General features: G+C 41.5%; 1 protein-coding gene across 1 annotated transcript; it reads left to right on the plus strand.

The window, feature by feature from the left end:
- The first annotated feature begins 810 nt into the window (after positions 1–810).
- Positions 811–14917, plus strand: lrrc8aa (leucine rich repeat containing 8 VRAC subunit Aa). The gene is made up of 3 exons (XM_061071789.1): positions 811–947; positions 6037–8155; positions 9705–14917. The coding sequence occupies exons 2-3, from the start codon at positions 6047–6049 to the stop codon at positions 9978–9980; spliced, it is 2385 nt and encodes a 794-aa protein (XP_060927772.1). The 5' UTR covers positions 811–947; positions 6037–6046; the 3' UTR covers positions 9981–14917.
- The last annotated feature ends 580 nt before the right edge of the window (positions 14918–15497 follow it).

Below are 15497 nucleotides of genomic sequence, written 5' to 3' on the forward strand. Positions count from 1 at the left end.
AACCATTCATCAAATGTAACAATAACATCTTTAAAAACATCACAAAATACATCATAAAAAGAATATACTGAGAGATAAAAAAACATTTCTTATTACACAGTTATGTATTGCACATAAGCCATTGAATTGCACAGACAGAGATGCGTTAGACATACCAATTACAAGAAAATTAGCATCAACTACAAATAAAACAAGATTGAATAAAATTATGTGGATACAAACAACTGAAAGGGATATAAAATGGAAGTTCACACATTGTCTACTCGCCACTATGCTCCATCTTAAAAAAACAACAGAGAAAAACAAACATAACATGCTTCCATACTGCTCCATACTTACCACAATTGTATTGGATTTGGCTGCTACAAAGTTGACTTCTGAGACTGTGAATGATGTAGCCTGAGTTATGTTCACAAGTGTTTTGTCAACTCTATTTCAATCAGTTAACGATCCCTTCAAGGACACAAGCTTTGTAGAGACCTTGAGAGTTTTCAGTTTATTCTTAAAGATGTTGACAGACACATCATTTTGAATTGTAGTGTTTATCATTTTCTGTGAGAAGTTTAGAACCAAAACCTTCACTCAGGAGCATCATATCAATATTTAAACTTAGAGGAAATAATGTGGCATTTATCATGATAATTATCGATATCGACTGATATTTAAATATTGTTATCATGGTTGTTGTTGTTGTCCTCTTTACTGCTGCCGCCGTGCTTTTATTTCGACACCGGCCTCAGTCTCAGCACTTCCGCCTCCCAGCTGTAGTTTTCTGCGGAGCCGCTCCGCTGCTGCCGTCTCGCACTGCTGTTTTCTCCCCCGTCACCGTCGCTCCGGCCCCGGCGTCCGAGCAGCGACCGACCCGCCGCCACCGCCGCAGAGAGCCGTGAGAGACATGTGTCCCCCGGGTGCCGAGGAGGCGACAGACCGCGGCTGCAGTAAAACAGGTGGGTCCTTCTCCTCCGGTCACAGTGTGTGTGTGTGTGTGTGTGTGTGTGTGAGGAGCGGAGGGTTTGTAGCTGCGCGGCTCGGTGAACCTCCTCTGCCGCAGCGAGCTACCCGGGCACCGGGGAGAGACTCGGGTTCCTCCCGCCCGGTGTCGTGGAGAGGAGCGGCTGATAGAAGGTCGCGGACAGGATTATATTACATGTTGATTCTGCTGTCCCCCTCACCGGGTTAGTCTGAACTGAGGGAATATTCTCCACCACGTATCAGTGACAGCAGCTGAAGGGCCAGCAGGTATTAGAAACCATTCTATCAATGAAACAGATCCAAATGCAGATTCTTGGAATAACATATTGTAATAAACTGATAATAGCCTCATTGAATTAGTTTGCCATTTTCTGTATTTAAGTTTGATATTTTCTATGTAATAATTATCAATGAAACGCACGTAATAATTATCAATGAAACGCACAGGAGATACAAATACAGACATTCTATATAAATAGTGGAACTCTGGCTTAAAACCCCAAGAACAATAAAGAAAATGTTGTTTAACCTGTAGTATTTCTATTATTAATTAGATGGGTTCTGCTGTATATTGCAGAGCCTATTCATCAATCGACCAGATAATTAATCTGCAACTTTGTTGTGTTGAGCTTCACAAAAATAAAGCTTTGAGGATTTTCTCTGTCACACAGTGCAAGTACCTGAAAATGAAAACTGATAATATTCAGGTATTTGCGCTGTGAGTCAGACAAAATACCACATTTTGGTTTGAGATTACATTCTTCTTCATTTGAATCTAGTACTGTCTTGTATAGTACTGATGATTTGTTGGCTCTTTTCACAGCTTTTTACTTTGACCTCCTTAAGAGCTTTTCTTGCCCTGTGTGTGTGTTTGAAGCTTCTGGATGCCTACATATCCTTTGGTATCAAGTATAAAGTATCCATCTATGACCAATATATCCACATATAGATGTCCCCCTGCTCTGTGGGAAGTTATTACAACCTTATGACAACCTCCTCTGTCATTTCATAAACAAAACAAACAAAATACATTGATACGGAGAATAATCATTATTTGCAACCCTTGTATATGGTTGAATGTGTGTTTTCCTCGTAACACAAACATGGCAACGATACATGAGGCTATAGTGTTATGTAATACACATTTAAGAGCTTATATGGCCGGTGTGGTAATTGTTTTATGTTTGTGTAACGTCTTTTATTGCGTTATTGTTGTCCCCAGTGGAAAAGGTATCGGACTGAGCAATACAGGGCAGGCCAAACAACTAGTCACTTTAAAGCTAGCAACATTAGTCTGATCATATTATCAGAACAGGCTTCTACAAAGTGGATTTGAATGGCCATTAATTCAGGTGTGTGGGCGGGGTCGAGAGATAGAGAGAGAAAGAGATCCATGGTCAGTGCTGTCTTCAAGCAGAAAGGAAAAGTGGGTTTTTGTCAGGCAGAACCAGTTCGACCTGGTCTGGACTGCCCTGTCTCGCCTCAGTGTCTCAGAGCTGCCATCGCCAGCCGTGGGCAGATGGGCTGATATCTGAAGCTGCAATGACTGGGTTTCCTGCAGATGCCACATAGAGAGGGCTTTTGTTTTCAACGAACAGTATAAACACTCACAGATATCCAGTGTCAAATGATGTTAGACCGAGGGAGCATTAGAGAATTCTCTGGGATTGCTGTTTGATTCTCTGACGAGGTCAGTCGCTCTGGACATTTTCCTGGAACTTTTCCTGCCAGGCCCATAACAAAATGTAAGGAATTTGTCAGAGAAAACAGCATAAAATCTCTTGTGAAGATTCTCCTCGAGTGAGTGGGTGTGTTAATGACATTTCTAGCACACGACGCAAGCAAAAATTTAGAGAATACAAACCTCTCAGGATGAAAAAGCGGAGGTGCCAGACTTATAGAAGATGTAGACGTGATGTAAAGTCTGGAGGATAGCGGGAGTCAAGAGTTTTTAGAGATAAATCAGACGCCGATGTCGATATAAAACACTACAACTTCCGCAGCTGAATTTAAACATCATGTGCTGTCTCCTGCGTGCACTAATTAGACATATGTAAAATTGAAGCTCCCAAAAAATGCCTGGACACAATTTCTGGACATTTACAGCTTAAATCAGTAAATTCATGATTCTCTCAGTTGCTATGATGTTAATCAAATACTTTCAGGGAGAATAGAGATGTAACAAACCCAAAAGTCACACATCAGTCTAAATGGATTTAATGAAAGATTAAGCTGGAATTCTCTCCTTCCATACATACATCAATTTTCTACCTATTCTGTAATGGGTTTCAAGGAAGCTGGCGTCCTTCCCAGCATGGATTGGGCAGGGTGCGGTGAAACACATACACACACACAGAGAAAAACACAATTACACCCAACACACTAACTTAAGTTATGTTATTTTCCTCAGCAAAGGGTCTGTGGACATCTGGAGGTAACAGCAGCTCCTTCAAAACAAAACAAAAAGATTACAACCTATCACATAAGGCCTCAGGTACATTCAGCTGTTACATTCACAACTGTTGCCTTCCTGTGAGGTGTGAAGGTAGCCAGGGGTTGAGTTGTTTTATTTCTGAGATTATTAATTAAGTTTGTTCATGTTATTTTGCAATGATTTCATTAAAACCTTACAACCTTTTCCGAGGGAGCTTTAGATGGAGCATATGCTGCGAAAAAGACAAACGAGCCAAGATTTTTATCTACATGAGAGTTAAAAGACTTAAGTGTCCTTGAGGAAAATTGTACTTGGCTTTGTATTATATCGCTCTCACAGCAGCCAGGTTCACCTGTGCCTCTCTCAGCCTTTTTTAACCAAAATTGCCTGCACAAAAGCAGCTCTGTTCTGTTCAGGGAACACAATCTGAAGAAAGGAAACAGAGAACAGGAAGAAGAATCACTATGTCATCCAGTCCTGACATTTTTCATTTTTAATTTTAAGGTTAGGACACCATTTTCCTCTAGTACTGTTTGTACTGGTGATCAGGTTGGGGCGGTTTGGAAAGACTAGAGTGGCACACATAGTGCACATACCTTCATCAAGGCCCAACATTTACCACATTTAAATTCACCAGATCCAGGTTTTTATTTGGATCGGATCAAAGTGTCAAAGAAAATGTTGAATCTCACAATGTTAAGGAAAGTTACTTTTTTTTTACTGGATCCTGAAAATTCCCCAGATTCAGATCCGCACCAAAATGTATTGGAATCTTTCCAGACCCACACCGCATCCTTCCCTCCAGGTTACATGGTAATCGATTCAGTAGTTTTTGGGTTTTCTACAAAAAGTAGATCAAGTACTTAAACAAAACTTTAATGTTATTTTAGACTTTATGAGTTTAGTCACTTTAAGAGTTGAAACTCTTAATCTTTGTTTTTTGTGTGGCCAGAAGGAATCTCTTCAGAAACTTGTTTTTATCTCGCCGCATGTAAGGTGAATCTCTATAGTTACAGTTTAATTATTAATCATTTTTAGTTGATCGGAAACATACAGACTAGTTCAAGTTTCTCCAGCATCTGTGTTTGGCAACAGTGAAAGTGAACAGATTGTTGTTTGAATGGTTTCAGTCTAAACATATGTAAATGTATTGATCTTGGCTTAGAGGTGTCATTAGTCTTTTTGCCATATATAGAAACTGCACTGGTGCCTGTGTTTTGGTGTCTGTGTGTAATACCATGTGAATGATGGCACTGATAGTTGATCTGGCGGATGCTGGTCTCTCTCTCTGTGCTGCAGTGTCTGAGTTGAGGTGAAGCAGCAGCCGAGCAGAGGAGGCCTGCATCGACTGTACTGCCATTCTGGTTTGAACCGGATAAAACTAAGCTTTTTTTGTTTTTTTATCCTTCTACTGTAAGAGTTGAGTAAACGGGGAGATACAGTTTTTGGAGAGATTTCTTTTTCATATCGGCTACTCCCAGTTTAAAGAGGTAACATGAATCATACGATTATGATCTAAGATATACTAAAAGAAAGGGTTTGCCTGCAATAAACTTTTATTTCATGTTATAGCCGAGTCCATTAAGCTTTGAAACATCTTGGATAAGAAAAAAATGCTTAGGTTGCTGTAGTTCTTGCATTAATCACACATTTGCTGTATGAGAAAAGGGAAGTGGCTCAGTTGTGGTTTGACCGAGTGTAAATGGACACCTTGGAACATCTTGAGGTTTGAGGGTTTGTTTTTAACATGGTCAGCAGTCTGATATCACTTTGTTTCACTTTTATTACGCTGAAGGTCTTGTTCTTGACTTGATTTCTGGGTTTTTGCACAATCTGATCATTTACTCTGTAAGCAGTCACAACCCGTTTAACAAAGCTCATCAGGAAATGTGTCTTTCCTGTCGTGTTTTGAAATATAATTTGTCCTATAGCTTATACCGATACCAGACACCAAAACACAGGCACCAGTGCAGTTTCTATATATTAACATAGACGAGACACTGTTTAAACATGCTGTGACATGCATTTATTTCAATCTATTGCATTAACTATACAATTACCTTTGGGGCAAACGGTACTGAGAGAAAGCACAAAGTGCAAGCATTGATCTTGGAATGTTTGGAATAATTTCTCTGGAGCTGGCGAATGTTCTCAGTCTTTGATTGATCAGCTTACAAACGACCAAGAAATCCTCAAGTTGTCGGCATTGCAAAGTTGCATTTTTACCTCAAGTAGCAAAGCCTTGCCAAACACTTAATATCCACAGTGATTGTGTTGTTTTGGCTGTTTGGAGATTTGATTAAATCCAAGATCTTTATTCCCTCACAATCTTCCAGCATCAGTAATTCAGCATCATTTAAGGATTTCAGAACATTGCAACGTGGAATGACAGAAGTTGGTTGTTTTGACAGTTTTGTGCTAAAAATGTATAATTGCTTGAACATCAAGGTGGATCCCAATTATTTTATCCATTGTTGGACTGATCAATATTGTTAACTGACTTATTGTTTCAAATCTACTGCATATAACAAGTTTTCTAAATATACGCACACATGGTGGTTTGCAAAATACCCCAAAACATTCATCAACTAATTCCTAATATCCTGCGTTTTTTTTTTTTTTTTTTTTAGATAAACCATCATGATTCCCATCACAGAGCTCCGGTACTTTGCTGACAGCCAGCCAACGTACCGTATCCTGAAGCCATGGTGGGACGTTTTCACCGACTACATCTCGGTCATCATGCTGATGATTGCAGTGTTCGGCGGGACACTGCAGGTCACGCAGGACAAGATGATCTGCCTGCCTTGCAAGTGGGTGGTCAACAAGTCATGCGAGACCATGCCCGTCACAAACACCACCTTCGTGATGGAACCCAAAGGCATTCAGTATGACCTCGACCGCCATCAGTACAATTATGTCGATGCCGTTTGCTACGAGAACGAGCTACATTGGTTTGCCAAATATTTCCCTTATCTGGTGCTACTCCACACACTCATCTTCCTGGCCTGCAGCAACTTCTGGTTCAAGTTTCCACGCACAAGCTCAAAACTGGAGCACTTTGTCTCCATCCTCCTCAAGTGCTTTGACTCCCCGTGGACAACAAGGGCTTTGTCCGAGACCGTGGTAGAGGAGAGGGATCCCAAACCTCTCGCAAAAATGAACGGTTCGATGGACAAGAAGGCCTCCTGCGTGAGTGAGGATGTTGAGGCTAGCGTGCCCATGCTTCAACGAGCAAAGTCTAGAATTGAACAAGGAATTGTAGATCGCTCTGAGACTGGTGTGTTGGATAAAAAAGAAGGGGAGCAGGCTAAGGCTCTGTTTGAGAAGGTGAAGAAGTTCAGGATCCATGTCGAGGAGGGTGATATAGTCTACCGCCTTTACATACGTCAGACCATCATCAAAGTAATCAAATTTGTACTAATAATTAGCTACACAGCCTACTATGTACAATACATTAGGTTCAGTGTGGTGTGCACGGTGAACCTTCAGAAGCTAACAGGCTACAGCACGTTCTCTTGTGCCCACCCGTTGGCGACACTTTTCAAGATTTTGGCCTGTTTCTACATCAGCTTGGTTGTGGTTTATGGCTTTATCTGCATGTACACTTTGTGTTGGATGCTCAGCCGCTCCCTCAAGAGATACTCCTTCGAATCAATCCGAGAGGAGAGCAGCTACAGCGACATCCCTGACGTGAAGAACGACTTTGCCTTCATGCTACACATGATAGATCAGTATGACCCTCTGTACTCCAAGCGCTTCGCTGTGTTTCTGTCAGAGGTGAGCGAGAACAAGCTGAGGCAGCTGAACCTGAACAACGAGTGGACGTTGGAGAAGCTGAGGCAGCGCATCACCAAAAATTCCCAGGAGAAGCTCGAGTTGCATCTGTTCATGCTCAGCGGGATCCCAGACACAGTATTTGATCTGATAGAGCTGGAGGTGCTCAAGCTGGAGCTCATCCCGGACGTAACCATTCCACCAATCATCGCCCAACTTACCAACCTGAAGGAGATGTGGCTTTACCACACCCCAGCTAAAATTGAGGCCCCAGCTCTGGCGTTCCTCAGGGAAAACCTAAAGTCCCTCCACATCAAGTTCACTGACATCAAGGAGATCCCTCTGTGGATCTACAGCCTGAAGAACCTCAGTGAGTTGCACCTGACTGGGAACCTGAGTGCAGACAACAATCGTTTCATTGTCATCGATGGACTCAGAGAGCTGAAAAGGCTCAAAGTGCTACGACTGAAGAGCAACCTCACCAAGCTGCCGCAGGTGGTGACCGATGTGGGCGTGCACCTCCAGAAGCTCTCCGTCAACAACGAGGGCACCAAGCTGATGGTGCTCAACAGCCTGAAGAAGATGGTCAATCTGACGGAGCTTGAGCTCGTTCGCTGCGACCTTGAGCGCATCCCTCACTCCATCTTCAGTTTGCACAATCTGCAGGAGATTGACCTGAAGGACAACAATCTGAAGACGATAGAGGAGATCATCAGCTTCCAGCACCTGAACCGGCTCATGTGCCTGAAGCTGTGGTACAACCAGATCGCCTACATCCCTATTCAGATCGGAACGCTCACCCACCTGGAGAGGCTGTACCTCAACAGGAACAAGATCGAGAAAATCCCCAGTCAGCTTTTCTACTGCCGCAAGCTGCGCTTCTTAGACCTGAGTCACAACAATCTGACCAGCATCCATGCTGATGTGGGCTTCCTCCAGAACCTGCAGTACTTCGCTGTGACAGCAAACCGGGTGAGAATTCAAAAAGAACATTTAAAATTTAGTCATCTCATGATTTCATTTTACAGTTTGTACTTTTCCTACACTTCCTCTTCCACCCGTCTATCTCTCTATCATGTGTAAATAAGATTAGCTGAAAGGCCAGATAAGGTATTTACAAAGGTCAGCTCTTGTAAACGCTGAGATGGTTGTGGATAGGTAGGAAATTTTGGCTTTTAAGATGTTTCTCTGTTTTGCAGTGATAAAGGAGGCTTGTTTTAGTGGCATGTTGCAAACACAATCCTGTTATGTACACAGCTGTCAAATTATGCTAACTGCAAACATGTCGGAGAAAAGCCAGGCAGATGGGTAGCTCATTAGCTTTGTCACTGGCACGCATTATAATCGGGCTAGGTTGGTCCAAAACTTTGCTGCTCGAGAAAAGAAGGACACATTTTTGAAGGAGCCTTGAAATGGGATAGCATAGTCGCACAAATGTGGATCTGCTCAGACTTAATATTAACCTCCGTCAGTAGACAGAGCTACATTCATCTGGTCACACCTGGCAATAAAATGTGTCCTTAATGTGTATCGTGTGACCACTAGTGATCGGATTTCACTTCCCCGATTTATGTGTGAACCATCACGAAGGTCATTTGTGTTCACAGAAAACAAATTATGTTGTTTTAAGCCAGTTTGTCCTTCATATGTGGCCCAGGACGCATTTGCATTTAAACAGCTAAAAGAAGGTGGCCACATTCTCACATACCCCCTCCGAATGTGTTTTTGTGATCAGATTACAGAATGCGTTTGGGTGTGTTCCCACCTGTTCTGCATGTTAATAACAATTCTGAACGTGGTCCCAGACGCAATCACTCTACAAAATCTAGCCTCGGAAGAATGTGGCTTCTGAACTGAGACACACTTGTGTCTTCAAGGAAGTTCAGGTTTTCAGTAAACTCATAAATCCCCTTAATGTAGGATGTTTGTCATGTGTAGTAGATCATTTGTGTCTCACCAAAATGCTGCTTCTCTGTTTTGCCATGTTGTACTTTAATTCAGGGAGATGCAGTTTTTCACTTAGCAAGCATATAGCATCATGTGTTTTCAGTAAAGGCTGCTTCTCTTTTATTTGTTTTTGCTCATGTGGCTCTAGACTGAAAATAGATTCCAACAGGTTTGTGGGCAGCCTAAAATAGCTCCATTAAATTGGACCCTTCTTGTGTGTTAAAGGCTTCACTCGACTACATCCTCTCTACACTGTTCTCACACTATTCAAATAAATTGTTTAATGGTGAATATTGTGTGTATGGAGGTAATTTGATAGGATTTGTTTCCTGTGCTGAGGTCTGTCTTGTGTTTTGTTTCATCATATCTTAAATGAAAAGGATCTATTAACGAACCATTCCCCACTGAATATAGTGGAAACAGCCACCTCATTTTGATAATGCCATTTGCTCATATCTCAGATCCCTGCCTCATCTGCTCATGTCATATGGATTAAAAATTGAAGAGCTCAGCCTTTCTGTTCCGTGCTAACTTCCACCCCTCATTATTCTGCCTCTTGTCCTCTCCACTTCAGATCGAGACTTTGCCCCCAGAGCTTTTCCAGTGTAAGAAGCTGCGCACGCTGAATCTGGGAAACAACTGCCTGCAGACGCTGCCGTCACGCTTCGGAGAGCTCACCGGCCTGACCCAGCTGGAGCTGAGAGGCAACCGTCTGGAGTGTCTCCCCGTGGAGCTCGGCGAGTGTCGGCTGTTGAAGAGGAGCGGCCTGGTGGTGGAGGAGGACCTGTTCAACACGCTGCCATCAGAAGTCAAAGAGCAGCTCTGGAGGGCCGATAAAGAGCAAGCTTGAGCCAAACCCCTGCAGTGAACTGTAGGAAGAGAAGTTTAATTTAAGGGAGAAAACAAACAAGCAGTGGTTTGGTTTATAAAGCGAGCAAAACCTTGGTTTGAGGTTATGCAGCATTGTTTGCCATGAGGGCCCAGAGAAGTGACTATGAAAGCATAGACCACGGATTTCAAGACCTCCAAGGAAAAATTGTTGTAATCTCATCCAACCTTGCGATGAAGTGTAATTTCATCCTAAATAACAGGCTGCAGGGATTCAAGCAGGTGACGTCGAATATGCATGCCACAGGTAGACCTGTCTCAAGCAAACTTCTTATTTGGAAGGAGCCCCAAAAAGAAACAGAAGATACTTTGAACGACTCAGCCTTGCCATTGAGCTCAACAATGCTCACGATCACTTTGTCGCCGGCTGTGGGATCCACGCACAAACTGAACATGCTCAAAGCAGCGTTTACCCTGCCATTCCTCTGGCCTTGTGACTCAACATTTCACTTTAGAAATTTTTACAATCACATTTGCAGTTGTGAGGCAGTGTGACGACTGACTACTGGCGGATGTTGGGACAAATTAACCGATCTGTTGATTTGGTCTTTGGCCCTCGTCAGACTCTCGAACAAAATGACTCTGTGGCGAAGATCAACAGTTCATCACAGGTGATCTCACAGCTTAGGCCTTAACTTACAAAGAAAAGCTGTCAGATATTCAGCGACAACAAATGAGAACAATTTCTACAGAACAATGTCTGAATACCCTGCGGTATTTGATTTATAGTGTCAGCCTGTGGGCAGGATATAGCTCAGCTGTATTCACTGCGCAGTGGAGACAGATCACAGCAAGGCAACACAAGTCTGCTGGTCAACATTCAGATTGAGATTTTATACTATTACATGAAGGCAATTCTAACAGGTTGTGGGCTGAGCTAATCAATGGGCTTGTGTGAAAACAAATTCTGAATATAACATAAGTGAAGGCCAAATTTGCAATACAAAGTTCTCTAATCTGCCAATTTTCCCTTTTGGTCTGTCCCCTCACCACCTCCTGCTATAACGTGGTATCTCTTGCTACATCCACACTAATATGTTTTTGTTTGAAAATGCATCAAAAACCATCTTACAGGCTATTTCCTGGGAAAGTTTATTCAGAGTTTTACACAAGTACCTGTTAATTAATGTAAAGCCGTTTGTCTAAGCACAGACATGGTGTCATGTAGAGATATAGGAAACTTGATGTAGGAACATTAAGAAAATATCCAGACACAGAAATTAAGTGAAACTATTTTCTTTAACAGGATCTGTGTTGAAGAAATGCCCCATTCCTCTTAGACTCATTCATTTAGCTTCACACTGCTTCATGTCCTAACTTATTTTGCATGACTAAACATCACAAACTTAACTGATGTCTTATTAAATTGCGAGATGGACCTTGTTGAAACAAACTGGAAAATGTATATTGATTCTAAGATACACATTTTGGTACTTTAAAATGCTACCACACTCTAGTATCAGGATTGGGCCTCTGAATCAAGCTTTAAAGTGATTGGTTTAATGTTGAGTATCAATTTAATTCAATTGTTTTTTTGTTTTTGTTTTTTATGCCTGTATATGACAGAGATAGAAGAGGTATGACGTGAATCAAAGGTCCCTGAGCACAACCAAACAATAGATGATGCTTTGACGTGTCATGCACTGTCACTATACAGCCACTAGAGCACAAAATGAGGCTACATCCATTCTACTACGTTAACGTTTGAAAATGTATAAACTCTGCAATGGATACACCTGGGGTCCACATTGCTCCCGAGTTCTAGAGCCACTAAAACAGAGAAGTTTGGAAATGCTGCTGGCCCTGTCTTAGTCCAAACGGGCAGAAACAGGGATGTTTGGAAACGCTGACACAGACACTCACAACCGCTTTCTGGTTGGGTGGCCTTCTCTGATTCGTCAGGCTCCTATCCCAAGATTCAACCAACCAATGAAAAACGTTGTTGTATGGATGTAGACTAAGAAATGATTTTAAGATCATTATTGGACATACACCTGTAGTCAAAGATCTTAGGTGACCTTTGTTCAATTGAAGGCATGTTGCTTCACTGACCAGATGAGAATTACACAATGTCCCTGTGCTCACACAGTTTGCTGTCACTGTATTAAAGCTACAGAGAGAGCTACACATTCAGAAAACCCCCTGTCACAGTAGATGTCCTTGTCATTTTCAACTTTTAAGTAACGCAAGCATGCATAATAAAAGTAGCAGAAATCAAGGTACTTTCGATGCGTAGTATGAACTATGAGCCCTCAGATGATTATTGCTTACATGACTCCTCCAAGTGGATGAACTGTAGACGTGATGGATGACAGTCGTAACTAGCTGCCAGGTACTGCCTGTCTCAAAAGGACAAGTGTTGACGTTAATGACTCAAGTGCCCAGTAGTTTGCATGCTTGCCATCGTGTTTATCCTCCTCAGTTTACTCCAGTGCTTTTTTTGTTGAATCCTTCATGAGCAAAATGAGGACAAGCCAGAAATTTCAGAATGAAGGAAACTGCTTTTAAACGACCTCCACCAGGGAAACATTTATTTGCAGGGAGAGTATGCAGAGAATGTGATTTCATGGTGCGTGCTGCAAATTAGTGCAACAGCGCTTTGTGCGCTTGAAACACTTTTCTTGTTGAGACGTTGGATTTAATAGCATCATTTGGTGTATTCCTGCTATGTTTACTCCAGCCAGGAGTCTCTCGTTGCTAATAAGGCCTTTCCCTTTACAAGCCGTACGCCCTCGTTAATGATCATAAACATCACGTCCATGAGCTGTTGTTTCTCATGTGAAAACATATGGCCTGAAATGTTTGACAGCTCTATTTCAAGCATATCAGTCGATACGGTTTGTGCTCTTTATGTTACCAGCTGTTTTTCTTTATTTCTTTATTTCTTTACTTTAGCCATGTAAGAGTCTCAAGTGAAGTCTCACTGTAGTAACATGCCTGCACCTTTGCTTACAGTGAATCTTGTTTTACTGAGGCCTTGGCTAAATCCAAATGTCCTTAGAGGGTCACCAGTGAAGTGCTCCCACACAGTCTTAAAACTGCAGTCCTGTCTGCTCGAATGTGTTGACTAGCAAGCACGTCGAGCGCAAAGAGAAACAGCTCTCAGCTTCTTCTGCATGTGCAACTTCTTAAACATTTTTTTATTTTTTATTTCCACTTTTGTGGTTTGGATCTGGTTTCATTTTTACCGTGCCAAGTTAGAGCAAGAACATGTTTTTCCCTACATACCTGCAGATAGTGTCTGTTAACCTGTTGGATGCTAATGCAAATAATAATTGAGGTACTGGCACATTAAAAAGCAATTCTATGTGCCTCTTGTAGGGCTGGAACATGGCTCTTTGTGGTGGAGCCGTACTGCTGACTCTCCTGCAGTGCATCATAGTGTCAAATTAGGACATTGACTTGTTGTTTTTAATTTGTCTTGGCCTACACTTTCTGGTCATGTGATTACAAATCGAATAGTCAATGCTATATTTACTTTTTTCCCACCCTTATGTTTTGTTAAGGAGGAGTTCTGACATATACCCAACTTTAGATTCATTCTTGGTGGAGCAGGAGCACTGTTTTGCTCTGGGAAGTTCAGGAGTGTCATAGAAGTCTTTCTCAGGGCGTCGCTGGGATTCACACCTCATCAGAATATTTGAATTTGCTAAATATATACGTATATATCTCCCTTTTCCATTTCAGCTTGGTCGTGGTTAGTCTATGTAAACATTGTGACACATCTGTAGTTTGGATTTATATCCACAAATATTTCTTGGTTTACTTATTGGTCCAGAGCTACGACTTCTGTCGTGTTCAGTCCCTCACAGTCACTTCCCTCTGAGTCACGAGTGCAGCACATCTAACCTGTGGCCCCATTCCCTTTCCTGCACGTCAGCATCAGTGAATTAGCACGAGTGTGTGACATGAGGTCAGTCATCCATTTGCCCAGCCTTGAAAAGAGAAAGTTTAATAGAAATGCCTCTGGGTGGCAAAACATTTATAGCACTTAGGTAAGTGTCATGTATTTTTGTAACACATTAAATAACCACAATCAACACATTTAAAAGCTTTTTCTATTCTGTGCAAATGTGCTGAAAATAGTTTTTTCTTGTCAATTTGAAGTTAAACCATGAAATATTGAAACTGCGTTTGCTTGTGAGTTGTGTATGCCTTAAGTAGTGTTGTTTGTGTGAAGCAGTGTAACTGATCCGTTTCCGAGCCACAGAGGGTTTTAACGGAGGTCTGACAATGAGTTGCCCTCAGCTCCTGTCCCTTAAAACAAGACATTATTAACAACCTAGAGACGACTATTGACAATCTATCATACTGTAAATGGAGGTGAGCTCCCCTTCCAGTGTGCATGGGCATTGTGCAAAACATCTCACATTATCTGTTAATATCTGAAATATGTCTGAGGAGTGATACATTTTGGACATACACAAACCATTTCACTTGAAATCAAATTCAAAAATTCAACTGCCATGATTGCATTGACATCTAATAGTTACCTATGTATAAAATGTTTTTAAATACATGATTGTATTTACTATGTATGAAATCCATCTGCATTCTGACGCATGTAGATATGTGAAAACAGTTGTTTGGTTTCAGGTTTCGTATCCACTTCATTTCACAGCATGAGTTGCTTGATGCTGAACTTGTGTGCATTATATTCATAGTGTAAGCTGCCCACGTCCTCTAGCAACAGTCATTGCTGAATTCTATGCCTGTAATCTGGATCACACATGTGACATGCGTGACAAGGCCTTTAATGCTTAATTGTTGCCAAGTGGCTCGGACACTGGCTTTTTAAGCGTGACGTCTGTATGAATGAACAAATGGACTTTTGATTTCATAATGTTCCGACCCTACTTTTGTACCATTGATGATAAAATAAACACTGAATTCTGTCACAAAAAATGTGTTAATTCTCCATCTGCCGAGTGGTTTCGTCTTCCAGGGAAAAGTCCTGAGCGCTGACCAGGTTTGGCTGAGAAGTTACAATAACACTCCATTGCTCCTGCTCAGAAGTTATGACAAATAATTTATTATCTAAGATGTTTCTCCTTTTCACCAGCCTGTGGCCTCATTAACTGAGAAGATGACAATTAATTTGGACGGTGCAAAAAAACCCACCCTGTGCTGTTCATTAATTATCATTTTTGTTGCACTTTAGATCCTTCATTTAAATAAAAGTAGCAATACTGCACAATAAAAGTACTTCATTGGAAACAACTATAATTTAAGTATCAAAACTAAACTAGTGCTCGTATTATTTGTGATGCATTCATTTTCAATAGCATTTTACTGTTGTAGTTGGTGGAGCTGGAGGCAACTATTTCTCTCTGCTGGGTATAGTAATCTATAATCAATCTGTAACTGCTCTCTTCATAAAATGTAAATCTGAAATGCAATTAGTACAAAGTGGAGTATAAGTATGTAATAAAATAGAAATATTCAAATCAAAAATCAGGAAACTGTAGTTCAAAGTACT

This window comes from Limanda limanda, chromosome 1, assembly GCF_963576545.1.
Source record: "Limanda limanda chromosome 1, fLimLim1.1, whole genome shotgun sequence".
NCBI lineage: Eukaryota > Metazoa > Chordata > Actinopteri > Pleuronectiformes > Pleuronectidae > Limanda > Limanda limanda.

Excerpts from the sequence above, each read along its gene's own strand:
- lrrc8aa (XM_061071789.1), top strand. The coding sequence starts at position 6,047 with ATGATTCCCATCACAGAGCTCCGGTACTTTGCTGACAGCCAGCCAACG. Across the intron at positions 8,156-9,704 it reads TCGCTGTGACAGCAAACCGG|ATCGAGACTTTGCCCCCAGA; the intron begins GTGAGAATTCAA and ends TCTCCACTTCAG.